The sequence below is a fragment of the Tauraco erythrolophus genome, chromosome 18 (assembly GCF_009769465.1).
Source record: "Tauraco erythrolophus isolate bTauEry1 chromosome 18, bTauEry1.pri, whole genome shotgun sequence".
NCBI lineage: Eukaryota > Metazoa > Chordata > Aves > Musophagiformes > Musophagidae > Tauraco > Tauraco erythrolophus.
In genome coordinates this window covers 17,312,851-17,330,942 of record NC_141482.1, presented here as the reverse complement: position 1 = coordinate 17,330,942, position 18,092 = coordinate 17,312,851, and the positions used below count along the sequence as shown (strand labels likewise).

Genomic DNA, 18,092 nt, shown 5'->3' with positions numbered 1-18,092 from the left:
GGGCAAACTTAGTAATTGTTTCACGGGCCCTGGAGAGTGGCTGTGAAGCCGCTCATGGTTTTGTACCAATTGACAAACGTTCCATGAAAGAGGGTGCGTTTCGCACCGCTTCGATACGCGGCGTGCGGCGGTGATACGCAGCCTTCTGCGAGGAGCGGGTCTGAGGGGGCCCTTCCAGCTGAAAGCCACCTTCGCACCGTGTTTGTAGGAACCAGAGTGAGGTTTTCAAAGGCATAAAACGTGCCTGGGTACTGAATGTCCTCTGCTGCCTTTCAGAATTTATTTTTTTTTTTTTTTTTCAAGAACTGAAGTGCCCCCGACGGCAGCTTTCCGTGCAGTTACGTGCTGCGGGGCACCGTGTGTTCCCTTCGCCGCTCTCACCGGCTCTCGCTGCGGAACGCACCCCGTGGTGGCTTTCGCGTCTGGAGGAGGTGAGAGCTCGATCTCGGCTCACAACCCGCGAGTCTGTAGGATCGCGGATACGGCGGGGATGGGCACGCAGCGCTGGCAGGGCTGTGGCGCCGCGGTGTGCTGCGCCCGCCTGGCGTCTCGCCCCGCAGCGGGGTGGCTGCCCACTTTGCCCCGTTATTGACTCGGGCCAAGTGTCGATAGGTTCCCTGGCCAGTCCTAAACTTTATGTATGTTTAGACAGAAAAAGCATAAAAAGCACCTTGTGCCACCTGGAAAAAAATTACCTCGTAAAATGTTTGAGTGCAATGTGGTTGTAGACACTGTGCTGGGCACGTGGCACGGTGAGCCCGGGACGGGTGTCTGCCCGGGGTGGCACTCGCCGTTGGGGACGTGCTCTGGGCACCAGCTGCCCTTTCGCTGCTTGGACTTTGCCAGGTTTGGGGTCCGCCAGGTTTCCCAGGGCTGGTGGTGGTTTGGAGGTTTCTGGATGAACAAGGAAGGAAAATGAGTCGGGTGGCTCAGGAGCCCCCGGAGGTTCAGTGTTGCTGCAACGCAACAACAAAGGATTTTGCGTCAGCGCTGAGACGTTGTTTTTGTAGCCCCTGAGAGAGCAGCTTCTTGTCTCCAGAGCCAAGGGAAATGAAAGTGAAGTTGGAATCAGTGGTTTGTAACGCAGGAAAAAATGTTCCTCTTAGAGCAAGTAAGGAGTGTCAGGTTGAAAACTTCGTGGTGCAGGAAATACCAGAGCTGCTTTCACCGTGCAGACGGCGGTTTGGTGGATGATGGAGTGGGGGGGAGAGGCTGGCTGGGTCGAGCAGCACCTGATTTGGAAGGAAGGATGGAAGTTTGGGGTGTCACGTACCGGCAGGTTTGGATTTTGCAGCTTTGTGTTGGCTGCGAGGGGATCGTGACGGGCAGGGGGGCTCGGGGGTGTCCAGCTCGGGCTTCTCGGGGGAGTCCAGGAGGCAAATAAGCTTCTTTCAGGGACTGTGCTGTGAAAAGCCAAGTCTCTGGAAATAGGATTGAAAGGAGATGGGTGTGAATTACCACGTAAATGCCATCGTGTCTTCCAGAGAGCTGCTGCAGCCTTTCCCTTCTCCTTCCTCCCCCCCTTTTTCCACTTGCAGGAATCCTGCGAAAAGTCCGCTGGAAGGCAACAGGAGGTAGAAAATTGTTTCTTTATTTGTATTTTCAGCCGGGGCTTCACACAGCACCGTGCAGCAAGAAGTTAATGAAGGCTGATCCCCGGCCAAGCCTCCGCGGGTGCTGGAGCAGACGCGACTTGGTGGCTCTGCTGGCGCAGAGCGCGGGGGGCTGCTCACGCGGGAGCATCCGAGGCCCGGACGGAGGCTCCTGGCTGCGGATCGCCGTGCGCAGGGTGGGGGACGGGGCCCGGGGGGGGCTTCACCTGGGAGGAGAGCAGCAGCACTTGGAACATGCCCTGAATCCCGCACTTGGCATCCCCTTCTCCTGGTTACCAGCCTGCCCGGCGGCTGCTGCGTGAGGCAGGGACGGTGACATCGGCCACTCGTTGCCGCGGCAGACGATTGAGCTGCTGCTGCAGTTGTCAAATCCGGGTTTTGAGATATTTTGTGTGCTGTCCAGGGGGTGGAGGCTGGAGCGTGTGTTAACACAGGACACACACTCGTGCTCTCGCCCTGCATCTGTCGCGTATTTTCTGGCACGGAGTTGGCTGTGGAGCGTTTTTCTTCACCTAAACCAGTCCAAGTGTCTTTTCACAGCGTTGCTGATGCTCTGGGGCGAGGGAAGCGTGGTGTTTGTCTCGGGAGATGGAGTAGCTGCAGACAGGTCCGTTTTGTTTCCATCGGCCTCACTGCCAGCAGTGGCAGCGCAAACCCAAAGTCTCTCGGCTGCCCTTGGGCTGCTCTGGGTCTCAGGGAGGAACCTGACGGTGAAGCGTCGCGGATGCCCCTGCCGGGACGTGACACCTGCGGCGGCCACGTCTCCTCCATCCCCGAGCGGGCAGGGATCCTCCATGGGAGAGGGCAGGGATCCTCTGTGGGAGCAGCCAGCGCGGGCTCCAGCGGTGCCACCCCGCGGGGGAGACGTTCGCTTAAGGTAAAGGAGCCCTTTGGGCGCAGAAACACCCACCGGGCGCAGCAGCCAGGGGCAGGTGCTGGGCAGCCCCTTGAGCCCGGACCCCCGACTGGCTGCAGATACACGACCGCTCTCCAAGCTTTCCCCGGCTCGGGATTCGATGTGGCGTCGCAGCCTGGCCGCTCGTCGCTGGGCTTCGTGCTGCTGCTGAAACGAATCGGTGTGCACTAATAAATGGTGAGCAGGTTTAGGGTCTGCTCTTTTTTCCACTGGGAGGAGACGGGCGCCTGATGGAAAGCAGCCCATCTGCTGCCAGCGCCTCTGGCTCTGGCCAGTGCCCACACCAGCCTGTCCATGCGTGCCAGCCCAGGCAGGAGCAGTGCCAGGGGCAGCATGCAGACTGCCCTGCGGAGCAGAGGAGAGCCGGGATCAAACTGGTGGCGCTGGGCTCATGGGCTCTGCCCTTCCTTCCTGGGCTGCGCAGCGGCATCAGGCAGGCACAGGGAGGCTGTTTGAGGGGTCGCTCCGCGCAACGGCCTCGCTGGACAAAGCGTCTCTCCGTGGTGTCTCCTGCACCTCCTGTGGTCTTGGAAAAGGGGGATGGCTTCCCACGGCAGCTCTTGCCATCCGGGTTCTATTATGTGTTTTTTCTCTCGGTGCCCCAGGTGTCCCATCGCTTGCGTGAGCGTAGAAACGCGTCCGTGTTTGCAGAGGAGGCGGGAGAGCTCTGGAGGGGCGGTGGGCTTCGCAAATCCCGGAGCTGTGCGTGTGCGCGCTCTGATTTACGGTAGTTTTTTCTAGTCTCAATCCATCAACGAAGGGAAGTTAAAGGTCCTCAAGTCTAAAATGAGTTTACAGTCACTTCTTGGCCAGTCAGCATCTCTGGTGAGCTGGGATGTATCGACAACCTCTCCTCTGCACGCCAGCAGTCTGCGTTGCTGTGGCACTGGGGCTGATGCTGAATTACGAATTCCATGCGATGGGGGCTGTTAATATTTAATTTATAAATTATTGCTTGCATGGCAAGAGTGCCAAAGAGTCTCCTGGATGTAGCACAGCGTTCGGGGCCCCAGGGAAGCTGTCCCCAGGCTCCGGCAGCCAGAGGGCCCCGCGGTGGCGGTGGGACCGGCCACGCTGGTCCGGCAGTGCCGGAAGGACGAGCGTGTGGGGCCAACACCCCCGGGCTCGGCAGAGGTGCCTCGAGGAACTCGTTGGGCTGCAAACAGCCTGGAAGGGGGTGGTTGCTGGATAATGGGAGAAAAACCAGCCCCAAAGAGCCCAACCCTGGAGCCAAACCATAAACGCAGCATTTGGAGTCTCTTACGAGCTCGTTCCTCGTCAAAGCCGCCACGCGCTGCCGAGGCTCAGATGGATGGGAGTGACCTTCAGAAATAGCTGTGCTAATGTTTATTTTATCAGGGCCCAGCTCCGAACCGAAGGAGCTGCCGGTTATTTTTAAACCAGGCATGGAGCAGCGTGAAGCCTGGCTCAGCACAGCTGCTGGTAACAAATGGGCTTTAAAGTGCGGCCGTGCAGCACGGCGTCCACGGCGTTAACTCCTTCGGGGCTGTCCGTGCTCCTGGGACTCATGTCTGGGGGGTTGATGCTGCCGGGGCTGGGGGCCAGGGTGGTCCCCACCACTCACCCCGCTGCTGCGGGAGGAGGAAACCCTTGTTCCCGTCTCTCCTGGAGCTCCTGTCCCATTCCCGCGCTGCGGGGCAGTGGGTACTCGTGGGTCCTGTCCCTCAGGAGCTGCTCCGCAGCCGTGCCGTGGGCCGGACGCTTCGTCCCCGCGGTGGTCCCAGCCGTGTTCTCTGGCTGCGCTTGAGAGCAGCAGGACAGAGAGATGTGGTGCTGGAATCTCCACAAGGTGCGGGGAGGAAGATGCTGTGGCTGTCCCGGAGAGTTGTCTTGGGAGATTCTGGCAGCCAAACAACCCACTGCCACGCACCAGCCGGACCCGGCAGCGCCCGGTGCAGCCCCTTGCCTGGAGCAGGAGCCGAGGCCGGGATGGGGCTCGGGCAGCTCCTGCCAGCCCAGCCTGGGGAGAGCAGGGCCGGGGCGCTGGGATGTCCAGCTGTGGATCATCTGCCAAGCTCTGGAGAGGAGCAGCTGTGTCCAGAATGCTGCACGGGGAGATTTGATCTCATCTTAAAGATAAACAGAGAGAGCAGCTGGAGGACGGGCTGTCTTGGGTCAGCAGCGCTCCCAGCTCCCAGCCAGCCTGTATCGGGACTGGGATGGGGGACTGGGACTGCTGGGTGGGAGCTCACCCAGGGGTCTCCTCGTGCTACAGACCATCCTCTGGTTCGGGTGGGCGATGCCCAGGTGGGTGCGTCCCCTCTGCCTGGGGCTGCTGGGCTGTGGGACCCCCCGGCCGCAGCAGGAGACCACCCATTCTGTAACGGTTTTCTGGTGTTTGTTTACAGGGCAGGGAGGTTCCCACGACATTTGTGGGGAGAAGGCAGCGGGTTGTGTTCTGGCATGGGAAGTGTTTATCTTTGGCAGTGCCTTGACCCCTCTTCCAGGCTTGAGGCACATCCCTGCCCTCCTCCCGCATCCTTGCGCTCAGTCACCCCTTCTCTGGCTGCCTGGCTGCGCCAAATCTGTTTGTTTCATTTCCCGTACGGGTTTTCTCTCCCATCCTCAGCCACTGCCCGGTGCCGTCCCTGCTCCGGGCGTCTGCGTTGGCCCCTGGGGCCGCACTGCCTCGGAGGCTGATGCCAGTTTGCACTGTGCCGTGGGTGCTGCCAAGTCATGCTGCGGGACTGGGAGAGCCGCGGGGGTCACCGTGCTTTCTGGGTACCACCCAAGCTGCAGAGCACCCCGGGAATGCCGGGCTGTGCCAGTGCAGCGGCTCGGGGGCAGCCGACAGCGGGACCTGAGTGCAGCAAAGCACCGGCCGCGGCGCTGAACCCACAGTGTCAGCCTGGGCTGGGGGTGAACTCACCCCCCACCCACTTGGGCATTGGGCAAGGAGCTGCTGGGTGCCTCTGCTCCGAAAGGATGCTCGAAAGAGCCGGGTCTGGCTTTAAAAGTGAAAAATAGAGTTTTTATTCAGTGCTTGCATAGTTCATCCCTACCCAGGTAACGTCCCACCCCCCCTGCTCTGTTTGCTGCGACAGGAGCGTTATGCAGGCGAACACCCCGCTGCGGCTGCGCGGCGGGCGCTACGCGGCACGTATCTCTGGCCATAAATAGCCTTGCTCTGGGTGTATATAGTGTATAAACAGCTTTGTGCTCACAGGACACGATCTTTTCTCTACGGAATTGCGTTCAGAGGGTTGCGACGGCACGTGTGAGCGCGGCTGGAGTCCAGCCGGTGCTGGAGGAGGTTCTGCTCTTGCTCTATGGAATCTGCTCCGCAGCCCCGAGGCTGTCGGTGCCGTGGGGAGAGGAGGGGGCTGGGTGCTGTGCGGGGGTCCCTGCTGCACCCAGGCCAGGGCATGGGCGAGACGGGGACGTTTCCACCCCGCGGGGTGAGGGGAAGGGAGTGAACCGAGCGGCTGCCGCAGGGAGCCCCCAAACACCCCCGGCGCCCCCCTCCTGCCCCTGCTGCCATCACTTCTCTCCCCACAGCACCGAGCACTCCCGGGGAGGAGCGTGGCACCACGGCCGCCACGTCGGCATCGGGCTGAGCTTCGGCTGTCGTCCTTCTGCACGCTGCTGGGACGGGCTGGGGCTAAAGCGGGTGGGCAGCCGGCGAGCCCCGGTGCGGGAGGGGAGGCGGGGGCTCTGTGCCGGGGGGGCCGCGGCAGCCGCTCACTTGGGCTGGGGCGCGATGATGACGTTGCGGTAGCCCTTCACCCCCGCCAGCTTGTCGCTCTCGAAGTCCACCATCAGCTTGTGCAGCCCCGCCTGGCTCGGCACGAAGTCCAGCCTGAACTTGGCCTCCGCCTGCGGCTCCACGGGCTCCTCGCTGGGGAGGGCAGGGGGTCAGCAGGGTGGCTGCTTCCCTCCTGCTGACCTGTCACCCACCCTGTGCCCGCAGTGCTGCGGGACAGTGCGGGGACCCGGGAACAGGGACCCCCCCCCGGCATGGCTGAGCCCCCCGTCCCCAGCGCGGTGTGGGGCCAAGATGCTCCGAGCCCGCAGCAGAGCCAGCCCATGGGGCTGCCCTCCCTGGGGGGCTCTGGGCACAAAAATCCACCCCCACCCCGTTCCCAGGGGCCCAGCTGGGTGGAAGGAGGAAAAGCTCTTACAGCTCCTTGATGTGCTGCCCGTCGGTGAGGCCGGAGCCCTCCACCACGAACACGCCGTTGTTGAGGGGGACGGCCAGGGGGTTCACCAGGCTGATCTCCGCCACCAGCTTCCGCTTCTGCATCGGCTCCCCTAAAATCTGCAAGCAGGCAGGGATGGACCCCAGCACGGCCCCACCTGGGGGCCGCGGTGCCCACCCTGCCCCGAGCAGCTCCCTGGGGATGGGGGTCCTCAGGAAGGCAGCCCCACGCAGCGATGTGGGACCTGCTGCCTCAGCCTCGCCGTGGTGGGACTACCCCATCCTGGGGCTTGGGTCGCTGGAACCGAGCCCTGGGGTGACCGCAGCACCCCCCGGAATGGGAATTGTCCCCTCCCAACGCGGCCGGGCCAGAGCGTGGAGCTCACCCTGATCTTGATCTCGGGATTCTGGACGTAGATGTCGCGGATGGCCACGATGATGTCACCGCTCTGGTGCTCGGTCAGCAGAGCCACCACCTTGATGAAGTTGTCCTGGCTCAGGCTCTCCCTGTAGTCCTCGTACCGGATCTGCAGCGGCACGCACTTCTCTGGAAGGGGGGGCGGGGGGGAATGGGGGCTCACCTCCAGCCCAGCACCCGCGGCCCCATCCTGGTACCCGGCTGGTCCCGGCTCCCCGGGAGCTTCTCCAGGCACCTCGCAAGGGCAGGACGGTCCCGGAGAACCAGGGTCCCCCTGGCACTGGGGACACCCCTGCAGGGAAGGGGCAGGGCTGGAGCACCCCCAAACAAGCCTGAGCTGGGGGGGGTCTTGCCTAATCGCTTCCCCCCAAAAACGGGTTATATTCAGCTGCGTTTGTTACGACCCCGGCAGGAGAGCGGGTCTTGGCTTGGGTTAAAATGAGGCTGTTCCAGGACAGCAGATGTATCGCGTTTCCAAGCCCAGAAGGGTCTGTGGAAAACAGTCATAAATCAAAACTCTGGTTTAATTACCAGGCGGTAACGCTAATTTGTAACAAAGGCAAATGAAGGTTCAGCGGGTCCGCACCAGGCAGCTCTGCAGCGAAATGCTGCGGGACATTGTGCCCGCCTGAGGAGGAGACCTGGCATGTGGTCGGGCACGGCGGTGCCCTGCCAAGGGTACCCATCCCCGGCCCCGCAGCCTCACCGCAGACCCCAGAGATGCAGGTGAACGTGGCAAAAACCGCTGCCCTGACCCTGGGCCCACCGACGCGCCCCCTCCTCGCTGCCAGCAGGTCTCTTACCCTCCTGGGGCGCGAGGGCGATGTCCGGCAGGTCCGTCATGCCGCACTGGGGCCCGATGGTGCCGTTGTAGCTGGCGGTCCGGGCGCACAGCATGAGCCGGCACACCCGCTCCGTGTCGCTGTCGTTCCCGATGACGGCGAAGACGTCGAAGTCGCAGCCGTTGTTCGCGCCCGTCGACAGCTTGATCTTGAGGTGCAGCCCCCCGTGCTCCTCCCCGAGGGAGCACTTCTCGTGCTCCGCCTTCGCAAACACTTCCCTCTCCTTTTCAGACCCTGCGGCACATGGAAAACCGCAGGTCCGGGGAGGGCACGGTCCAGGCTGCTTTGCCCGGATTCCTGGAGCCCTCCCAGTGCAGCAGCTGCATTAATTGTTTCCCAGCTGTTTCCCAGCAGCCACCTCCCAGTGCGTCTCTGCCCCCACTGCTGCCCCGTACCCTCTGGGTACTTGTAGGTGTGGGTGATGTCCTCCCTGCTGTCTCTGCCCACGCTCTTGGTGCTGATGTTCTTCCCCACCACCGAGGAGTGGGTGCTCTTCTTCTCCGACCCGTCGCGCCGCACCACCCAGTACACCACGTCGGCGTTCACCTCCGCGAAGACGAAGGGGATGTCGTACTTCAGCTGCAGGTCGCCCTCCTTGATGGCTTTGACGGGCGCTGGCCCGCAGCAGAACACCCCTGGGAGGGAGCGGAGCCGCCGTCACCGCCTGGGGTTTGGCCACCGCAGGGGCGAGACACAGTCGTGGCGAGGGGTGGCCATGCTGTGCTGTGCCATGCCCTGCCAGGGGCAGGATGGAGCACCTGGGCAGCGTGTGCCATACCTTCGCTCTTCTCCTGGGGCGTTGGGTCCAGTGCCTGCCACCCATCGTAGCCAGGTGCCAAGTCTGGACGGGCCATCCAGGACTCCACCCAGCAGTGGAAGTTCCTGCAAGGGAAGGCGGGATGCCGTGACGTGGGCTCCGGGGAAGGGGCAGACGCCCCCCCGGGCTGGGCAGGCCGGCTCCGGCCGCGCTGCTCACCAGATCGAGTCCCTGGAGCGCCGGTCCTCCTCCCCCATCTCGCTGACGTAGCGGTCGATGACCAGGTTGCCGTTGGTGTCGTGGGCTGAGTAGTAGTTGGTCACCACCCGGCTGGGGATGCCCAGGCACCGCATGACTGCGGGGACACGGGGCAGGGTGAGACAGGGCCCCGGCTCACACGACTCCTGCCCTGGCAAGTCCCAGGTGTGCACGGCCCCAGGTGTGCCCGGCTCCTGTCCCACGGAGCCTGGGGTTTGCACAGCTCCTGCCCTGCCCTTCCCACCCCAAGAGGTGCCCGGTGACCGATCCCCCAGGACAAGCCGGCTCCTGCAGTGGCCATGGGACTGGCATGCTGCGGGCGAGCCGGGTGGCCCACGGCACAGACAGTCTGCCGGGTTTTGATACCGCAGTAGAAAAAAGGCACAGAAGAGGCTGCGGGCGCTTCCGAGGCGGTGCCCGGGCAGCGGCGCGCTGCAGCCGCCTGTTTCATCTCACGGCGAGCGGAGCTCCCCGGGGAGCAGGGAGGTGGTTGTGACGCTTCAAAGGAAGGCTACAAACTTCTGAGAGCCGCGGAAAATCCACTTTAGTTTTCTGCTATTTCTCTCCTCTAAAAAGGATCTCGTGTATCCGTGATACAGAACCGCTCGCGCGATCCCGCAGCGCGTTTCTCCGGGCAGAACCGCGCACGTGTGTGCGTCTCGACAGAAGCCAGCCCAGCGTTTTCCTCCTTTCGCCCTAGCCTGGGGTGGGAGATGGGGCAGGGGGTACACAGGTGACACAGGAAGGGGACACAGGAGCTGTCTGCGCTCACCAGTACACGCCACGGCAGCGAAGACCCAGCACTGGCCATACTTGACTGGTTGGCACCCAAACTTCTTCCACCTCTTGAGGATATCCGCACTCCCGATCCAGGACATGGGGCTCATCCCGTCCTCGTAACAGTTGTCCCACCGCCCCACCAGCACCCCCCGGTCCTCGTCGTTACAATTCACCTGCGGCATGACAAGAGAGGGGCAGGAGAAGGCTGGTGAGGGAGGGAAAGCACCTTCCCTCCCAGCTCACGCACGCTGTCACCCCCATTAGCATGACGGGGACGTAATTGGGGATAGATTTTAGAAACACGTCCTCCCGCCGGGGATTTGGGTTATGACATGCAGCAGCTGCTGGCACGTGCCCACCTCTGCTATTCCTCTTCTCTTAAAAGGATTTTATATACATACAGAGAGAGGTGAGATCAATCTATCTATCTATCCATCTATCTATCCGTCTGTCTGTCTATCTCAGGACTCACCATGGCGCTCACCACCCTGCCGATGTACACGGGGTCGTTGCGGCGGGAGCAATCCCGGTTCTGGTCCTTCAGGAATTTGGGGTTTGTGTCCAGCAGCTTGAGGCAGATGGGCAAGACCTCCTCCTCGAACTGGGGCAGAGGGGGGACAAAAGGTGCGTGAGGTCCCCACGGTATGGGGGGGGTTCTGTGCTGCCTCCCCGGCTCGCTGCGACGCCCTGCAAGGGGGTAACACATCCCCAGGGTCCCCTCCCCGAGCTGGCACCCACCGAGTGACTCCCCCCATTTGTGCCAGCACAACGAGGGGCTGGTGCGGAGGCTCAGCTGGCAAAGCCCAAGGTTGGGCTCCTGCCCTTGCACCGGGGCCGGATCCTGCTTCCTGCGGCTGCTGCCGCACAGGGGTCAGGCACGGACCTGACCTCCGGGGAGAACCACCTATTTCCCATCACTGGCTGAGTCACAGCCCTTCCCCGAACCGCAGCGTGCATCCTGCGGGGAGCCCGCCGGCCCCCCAGGACCGCCTGGAGCACGGGAAGGGCGGCTGTGGGGGGCTGCAGCTCGGGGCGCGGGCGCTGCCTTATCAGCACGGCCGGCACGGCGACGGCTCACGCGTTATCGGGCAACGGCTCCTGGCAAAGCGTGGCCGCCCCGATTAGGAGCAAGTGGCCCCGGGGCCCCCAGGAGCCGTGCGGGAACGCAACGCTCCCGCACTCGGCCACGCGTCCGGGTCGGCGCGTTCCCTCTCGGTAACGGTGGTGAGATCCCGGCTGGTTTGTCCCATGGCTGCGTGGCGTGGCGGATCCGTAGCGGTGCCGGCTGTGTTTGGGGCGACACACCTGGCAGCAGCCCCGCACCCCACAGCATCAGGGCCACACGGGCTGCGCTCGGCTGGGGGTCCCGGGGGGGAGGGGGCCGCTCACCTGGCTGAAGTCCCAGGGGATGGAGGTGATGTAGTCGGGGGAGCCCTGGTAGATGAGCCCCTGCTGAGACAGCACGTACTCACGGCGCTCCTCCTCGTCCCGGAGGAAGACGGTGTCCTCTGCGGGGGCAGCGAGAGATGGGGCCAGGTCAGGGCTCTGCCCCCCAGCCCCCAGCCTGCTCAGAGCTCCCCCTCCCCAGGGATGGGACATGGGACAGGTCTGGTGGGAAATGAGGCAACAGAGGCTGGAACTGCTCCCATCTGGAAAAGCTGCTGGAGAATTTCAAGCCAGTTTGATTTCAGCTGATGAGAAAATATCAGTGGGCTTGTGGTTTCCTTTTCCATTCTTTCTTGTTTCTCTCTTTACTCCCTTTGCTTTATGGACTTGGGTCTTTTCCCAGGAGGGGGAACCTCCCTGGTGGGAGAGGGGAGCTGTGGGATCCAGGAGCGCTGGCTGAGAACGCAGCTGAAGCCATTTCGCTCTCACAGCAGTTATTGCTGGAAAAATCACTATTTACTGGAAATGTTTTCAGGAAAAAAATCCCAACACGTACAACCCCAGCACCAGTGCTCGAAGCTTCCTAAAGCCCTTATCTCAGCAGAGCCGGAGCCAGCAGGAAGGGTTTGGGATTCAGGAAAGGGGCCGGTACAGGCCAGGGGTGCGGGACAGCTCGGGGCTGCTCCTGGGGACAGAGGAAGAACACAGGGAGATGAAAATCCGGCTGTTGTTTGTCCAGAGTCATTAAATTCTGCAGCACCGATCCTCCCTTCTGTGTCGGGCTGCCCGAATGTCACCAGGACAGTGACACCCCTGGGAGTGCCCGGGGCTCAGCACAGAGCCCACAGCTGGGCACCCGGCCCGGAAGCAGAGGGGGTGGGCAGGGCTGGGGCAGGTGGGGGAAATTAGGGGAAATTAGGGGCAATTAAGGGCTTTGCAGGGCTTTTCCTCTGCTCACCACTCGGCTGGGAGCAGCTGTCGGGGGCTTCACACCAGCATTGCAGAGGTGAGCTCCCGTGGGGCACCATGTGGTGGGGGCAGCTGGATGGGGCATTGGGTGTTTGGGGTGCTGGCAAAGGGGCTGTGTGTCCTGGGGTGGGGGCAGCACTTATGGCCCTGACCTGCTGGGGTGACCATGTGGAGGTGGAAGCAAAGTGGGGATTTCTGCTTAGACCTGAGCTCCAGGCTTGGGGCACCCGGGGTCTGCAGCGGTGCGAGACCCCCAGGGATGTGCTGCCCCAGCAGAGCTGGGGGGCAGCTTGTCCTTGCCTTACCTGGGGACCCCCTGCCTCAGGAGGGCCAAAGCCTCACCTGCGTGCCAGGCGTTAAAGAGCAGAATGAATTCCCCGATGTGGCAGCTGGTGCCCTGGTAGCCGGTGGAGGTCTCCAGCGTCAGGCTGTAGCGACCGACGCAGGCGCTGGTGGGGGAGCAGAGCGAGACGGAGAGGGAGGCCCCGTCCTGCTGCTGCACCACGGCGCTCCAGCCCGATTCATCCGGGAAGTCGGTTACGGCGAAGTGGAACCTGGTTCCTGATGTCTCGATGGGGCAGGGTCCTGCCAAGAAAGAGCTCATCAGCTCTCCTGGTGCTCAGGGGCCCTGGGAGCTCCACGCCATGGGGGCTGTGCCACGGGGACCTGCCCCACAGTGCTCCCGTGCCCTCTGCCCTGCGGTGGCTGCCAGGACCTTGGTTCCTGCAACCCAGGCGTGTTCGCTGTTTGCTTTGTCGGGTATCGGGGGCGCAGGCAGCCCAGCCCCAGGACGTTCAAGCATGTCACTTGCTGTTTGGGAAGGGGTGGGATGGAGGGACTCGTCCCATGGGTGCCCGAGGGCCAGGAGAGTGGAGGGGTACCCATCCTGGTGCCCACCCCAGGGCCATGTCTGCTCCCCTCGGCTGCACCTGCTCCTGCCTCGGCTCCGAGTGGAGCGACCGAGTCGCTGTGCCCGCCACTGCCAGGGTGCTCTCAGCAGGAGCCCCGCCACGTGCGCGCAGCCTCAGGCGCTGCCGCAAACATCCCACGACTGCGATTACATCAGTGGCCGCGCCGAGGACAGCGCGATCCGCGGCTGCGTCCAAGCCACCTGCGCCCAGCGGGCTCCAAAAGCCGCTCCTCCGGGAGCCGCGAGCCCAGCCCGGGCCAGGCACGGCTCCGTGGCGATGCCGGGGCCACCGTCATCTGCCGCCCCCACGGAGAGCAGAGGGCCTCGGGCTGGGCTCCCGCCAGCCTTCGCCCGCAGCGTGGGCAGGGTGCCAGGCGAGTCACCAAAAATACTCATGAACTCATGCGAGTGACACAGTTTCTCCTGTCTGTCCTTTCGGGGAGGTCGGGTTGAGCTTTTATGCCCTTGTGCCAGCGCCAGGGCTGAGCTACAGCCCACTGGGGCAAGGCACCGGCTGGGGGCAGCCAGTGCCAGCCGGTGCCTTTGCCCCCGTGGGCTGGACTGAGCCCACCGCGTCTTGGGAGCGTTTAGGGGAAAAGAACAAAGAGCGTTTTGCGCTGCGAGGACACTCGGCTGCAGTTTCGCTTTGAATTCTGGCTCCGTTGACGCAGCAGGACGCTGCAGCCCCAAAAATAACTCTTGCCCAAGAAAGTTTCCTCTCCCTTTGCTCCGAGCTGGCGGGGCTGAGCCCCCGCCCGCCGGCTGAGCCCAGCTCCGGCCGCGGAGGGGACGCCCCGGTCCCCGCCGCCCCTCACGGGCTCCCCGGGTTCGGAGCCACCGGGACCCGCCGGATGCTGCTCTCAGCTCCCAGCTCCAGGGGCAGCGGGGCTGAGCGCTGCGGAGGCTCAACGGGAACGTTTCCTTTCTCCAGGGTTTGTGTTTCCGGAGCAAACCCCGCTCCGGGGATGTCGGAGTGCGGGGGGGGGGCTCGGTAAAAAAGCCACTGGGAAAAGTGCTGTGAGACTCCCCGGCCGAAAAGATGCACTTTTGCTGACGTTTCTCAGAAGGGCAACAGACTCGGGCGGGTTCCCTGGCCGCAGCCGAGGCCCTTCCTGGTGAGCCAGTGGCTCCAGTGTGGCTCCGAGTCCGGCTGTGGGAGGAGGAGGAGGAGGTGGCAGCTTTTTGTTCTATTTCTTTATCACGTCCCTTCAGCCCTCGTTATGGAGCCCAGTTTCCACCTTTTCTCTCCATCTGGGTGCAAAAGCTGTGCCCAGCACCAGCCTCTGCGGGGGGGGACGGGGACAGGGATGGGGCAGGTGCCTCGGAGCAGCCCCCGTGCAAGGCCGGGGTGAGCCCAGAGGCAGAGTGCAGCTCGCCCTGCGGTGGGTGCTCACTGGCAGCGCAGGGCATGGCGGCACTCACCCGTCTCGACGTTGAAGGCGAGTTTGTCCACCCCCTCCTCGTAGCCTCTGCCCGCGAAGTGCAGGATGATGGTGAAAGGCTGCCCCCGCCGTACCACCAGCTGCTGGCACCCCATCGCTGCCGTCCGGTGCTCCCGGCCGTTTTGCTCGCACTGCAGGTCCCATGTCTCCAGCACCAGATCTGCAAAGGTGGCAGCGTGTACAGCTCTCCTGTGCCGCGCGCTCCAGGGCGCAGCCGTGCCCCGCGCATGCAGCCCCTGCATTCGGACAGAAGGGATTGCTACTGCCTGAGCCCTGGGTCTTTGGACCTTGGTGCCGGGGTTTGGCAGCCTCCTCTGCCCAGGCTGCCCTGTTCTCCCCCAGTGCTCCCAACACCTGGAGCGGCAGCCGTGCCAGGCTCTGCAGGCTGGGCTTGAGCCCACTGGGGCAGGATTCCTGTAGCCAGCTGGCAGCCAAGCTGATAGCGTAGTGCTGCTCTCCCGACTGAGTTGTGCTGTATTTCTTGTGCCACGGTGCTGCCCTCCATGGTACCACCACGGAGGAGGGGCACTGTGTGCTGCCAGAGCCGTGCCATGTTCACGGCTTACGGCATCCAGCACCGGAGCAAAGCCCAGGGCTCATCTGCGCTTTCTGGGAGGCATGGAGCCTGTTGGCTGAGGCTTGCTGTGTGCCCCCACCCCAAACGAGCGCCGCTGAGCCTGGAGAATGCCAGGGATGGTTCTGTGCCCCAGCCAGGCTGAGGGCAGCTCTCCGGCAGCTTTACCGCTCTGCGACTGCTGACAAATCGGAGGGACAGCCCGTAAGTTCAGTGACAAAGGGGGTGTCTGATTCCCCGGCCGCGGGCTCTGCTCTGCCTCCCAGCCCAGACAGGGCCATGCCAGAGCAGCCAGCGGCTGCGTCCCCACCGCCCCGGGCGCTGCGCTGGAGCGATGTGATATTTTTCATCATCGCTTAAGGCCCGTGACCCTTGAACGCTCTGCCAACAGGCGGGTTAGCTGCCAGAATAAGCAAAAGTGTTTATTGCAGGAGAGCACACAGCGAGCTCAGCGCCTGCCAGGGACTGGGGCGGCTCGGAGGGGCCCTGCGCGTCTCGCTGTCCCGTGCCACAGCTCTCCCCGGCCGGTGCCGGATGGAAATGGCTGACCCTGAGCTCACTGTTCCCAGAGCTAAATGGAAATCCCACTCCTGGATCCCGGGCATGGGGACTCCCACTGTGTGCACCCAGGGGAGCCAGGCAGGCTCATCTCTGGTCCCCACTGCGCTGCCAGAGCTGCTGCAACAGCTGGGACTGTCTGTAAATAAGGGCGAAGTTCCTGCAGATGGTCCGCTGGGACCCTGGAGCAGGGACAGAGCACAGAAAGGACCTTTCCCTTCCCGCCTCCCCCTTCGTAGGCAGCAGCACAGCTCCGAGCTACAGCACACGCACTGTGTGACTGCAAGCCTCGCTGACGCTGAGCCGAACGCGGTGCAGATAAGCGTGTTGAGAGAGCAGGAGCAGGGCTGCTCCTTGTCCCAGTCACCAGGGTGGTCGTCCTCAGGGGATTTAGCAAAAAGCAGAGTTTCAAAGCGCAGGTGCCTCTTCCCAAATTCTTCCCCAACAGTGCTGAGAGACAAGTGAGGAGGGGGCTGCCAGGGCGTGCAGACGGCAGTGGGGTCCCAGGCACCACCATGCAGGAGCAAGGGCTGCCCGGGGTGCAGTGGCTCAGTTTTGTGCCGGGAGCTGGCGGTGCCTGTGTCGGTGCCCGGCCAGAGGTACCCGTGTTGGTACCGCTGCTGTGGTGCCAGGAGCCGGGCCAGCCTGCGGTGCTGCTGAGCACTGGGGCAGAGCGACGCGGTCGCACCCGGCGGGCTGCGCGCCCATCGGTATCGCCCAGTCCCGCTTCCCGGGAGCTCGGAGGCAGCTCTGTGGGAGCCGGGGGGTGATTCACCCCTCACGCCAGCTCGAGGGGGGGGGTCTGAAGGCCAGAAGCGTTCCCGGTGCCTGAGCCTCCACAAATCCTCCTCAGACCAGGGTGGGACGTAGGCACATGTTCCCATCCAGCTGTCAACGCTCTTCTCCGAGAGCGCCGAAAGCTTTAAATAGCACCAGGCTCCGTTCTGCAAATACCGGCGTCGCTCTGGCGGGGGGGGGCACCGGACCCTGCGCGGAACCGCGCTCTTCTTGTCGCCGTCCTCTGTCTCAGTCTGTCCCCTTCCCTGTCGCCCCACGCTGTAGCTCACGGTCCCCTGAACCGGCTCCTGCCCCGCTCGCCAGCCCCGGCTGCGGCCGCGCTTCGCTGCCGGGAGCCCCCGCGCAGGTGCCGGGACGGGGGGGGCGGCCGGGCGGGCAGCGCTCCCCGCCGGCCAGAAACCGCGACCGCCGGCGGGAGGGGATCGTCCTGCGGTCTTACCTTCGGCCATGGTGTCCTGGTCCTGGTCTCAGTCCCGGTGCCCCTCAGCGCCCGCCGCCCGGCCCCGTCGCTCGCCCCATTTATACGGCGCGCACACCCCCGGGGATGGCGGAGGGAAAGAACGGGAAAAAAGTTTCCAGGAAACGGAGCGGTTTCGGTCCCACCTATTTGAAACACCCACCCACCCCCCAACCCCCCCCAAAGAAAAAAGAACCGCCGGGGGTTCAGCTCCGCCTCAGGAGCGCCAGCCCCCGCCCGCAGCCCCCTCCCCGCCGGCCCCGGGCAGGGGCTGGAAACGGGGCGGTTAAGAGGAGGGGAGAAAAGGGGGGGGGGCGGAGAGGGGCTGTGCAGTTCACACCGAGGCGGCAGAAAGTTGGGGAATGTTTTCTCCTTATAAAGTTTTCTTCCCCCGCGCCTTATCTCCATACCCGGCCGTTCCTGGCAGCGGCTCCGGCTGCCGGGGGCTGCGGCCGGGCCCCTTCCCGTAAGTGCATCCCTAAGAGACGCAGTGGCCAGAGGAAAAACGTGCTGGAAACTTTGCTGTTTGAGGGAAAATGTGCTGGAAAACTTGCTGTTTGCTCCGAGGCACGGTGCCACGGGGAGGGGTGCATGGAGCAGGGACTGGCACTTTCCCTGGCAGCCCTTGCCCCACGCACCAGCTGTCCCTCTCCTGCCTGGGGGTCTCTGCCTGCGGCTGCCTGGCCTGGTCTGTCCCTCCCTGTGCACCCAAAGTGTGACCCAACATGCTTGGGAGCCTCTAGCAGGGGCAGGGACCCCAGGACGCCCTGGGGCTGGGGGGTTGGGAGTGCCCTCGGTCCCTGAGCAGCACTATGGCTTGTGATGGGTAAGTTCTTGAGAAGTTTCACCTCTGGAGCCAACTTTGTTTAGTTACTGTTTTTTCTTCCTGTGATTTAAGCTGACCAGTGCCCAGACCAAGGATGGGATTTGTTCCTGGTGGATCCCCATGCCAACCCCCTTCATCTGGCCCTAGGCCGAGTGCGGGATGCTGCAGTCCCTGTGCTGGAGGTGGCTGCACAATGGAAACCCTCCTCAGCCCGATGGGTCCCCTGCTGCTCCCTCAACCCCTCACCCTGTTCCTCCCAGAGGACCTTGCGGATGGCGATGTCCTGACAGCGGCTGGGGCCGGTCACTTGGTGTGCTCAGGGTGAAGTCCTGCTGTCCTCGGCTGTCCCCATGTCCCAGTGTTCCCTGTCCCAGCCATGCAGCTGGATCCACTCTGCCGGCGCTCAGGGCGGTCCTGGCGAGGGGCCCC

The 18,092-nt window shown here is 63.5% G+C and overlaps 1 protein-coding gene across 2 annotated transcripts; it reads right to left on the bottom strand.

Annotated features, from left to right (window-relative positions):
• Window positions 1-6,225: 6,225 nt before the first annotated feature.
• On the bottom strand, window positions 6,226-16,965 carry TGM2 (transglutaminase 2). 2 transcript variants are annotated; one of them, XM_086622663.1, is made up of 13 exons: window positions 16,820-16,965; window positions 14,431-14,610; window positions 12,441-12,683; window positions 11,133-11,251; window positions 10,216-10,344; window positions 9,736-9,916; window positions 8,925-9,060; window positions 8,727-8,830; window positions 8,344-8,583; window positions 7,910-8,182; window positions 7,075-7,235; window positions 6,672-6,808; window positions 6,226-6,388 (listed from the first exon to the last, which is right to left on the bottom strand). In XM_086622663.1, the coding sequence occupies exons 1-13, from the start codon at window positions 16,827-16,829 to the stop codon at window positions 6,232-6,234; spliced, it is 2,070 nt and encodes a 689-aa protein (XP_086478789.1). In that variant the 5' UTR covers window positions 16,830-16,965; the 3' UTR covers window positions 6,226-6,231. The 2 variants fall into 2 exon arrangements, with proteins under 2 accessions (XP_086478789.1, XP_086478790.1); XM_086622664.1 differs by lacking the exons at window positions 6,226-6,388; window positions 6,672-6,808; window positions 7,075-7,235 and adding an exon at window positions 7,342-7,596.
• Window positions 16,966-18,092: the final 1,127 nt, after the last annotated feature.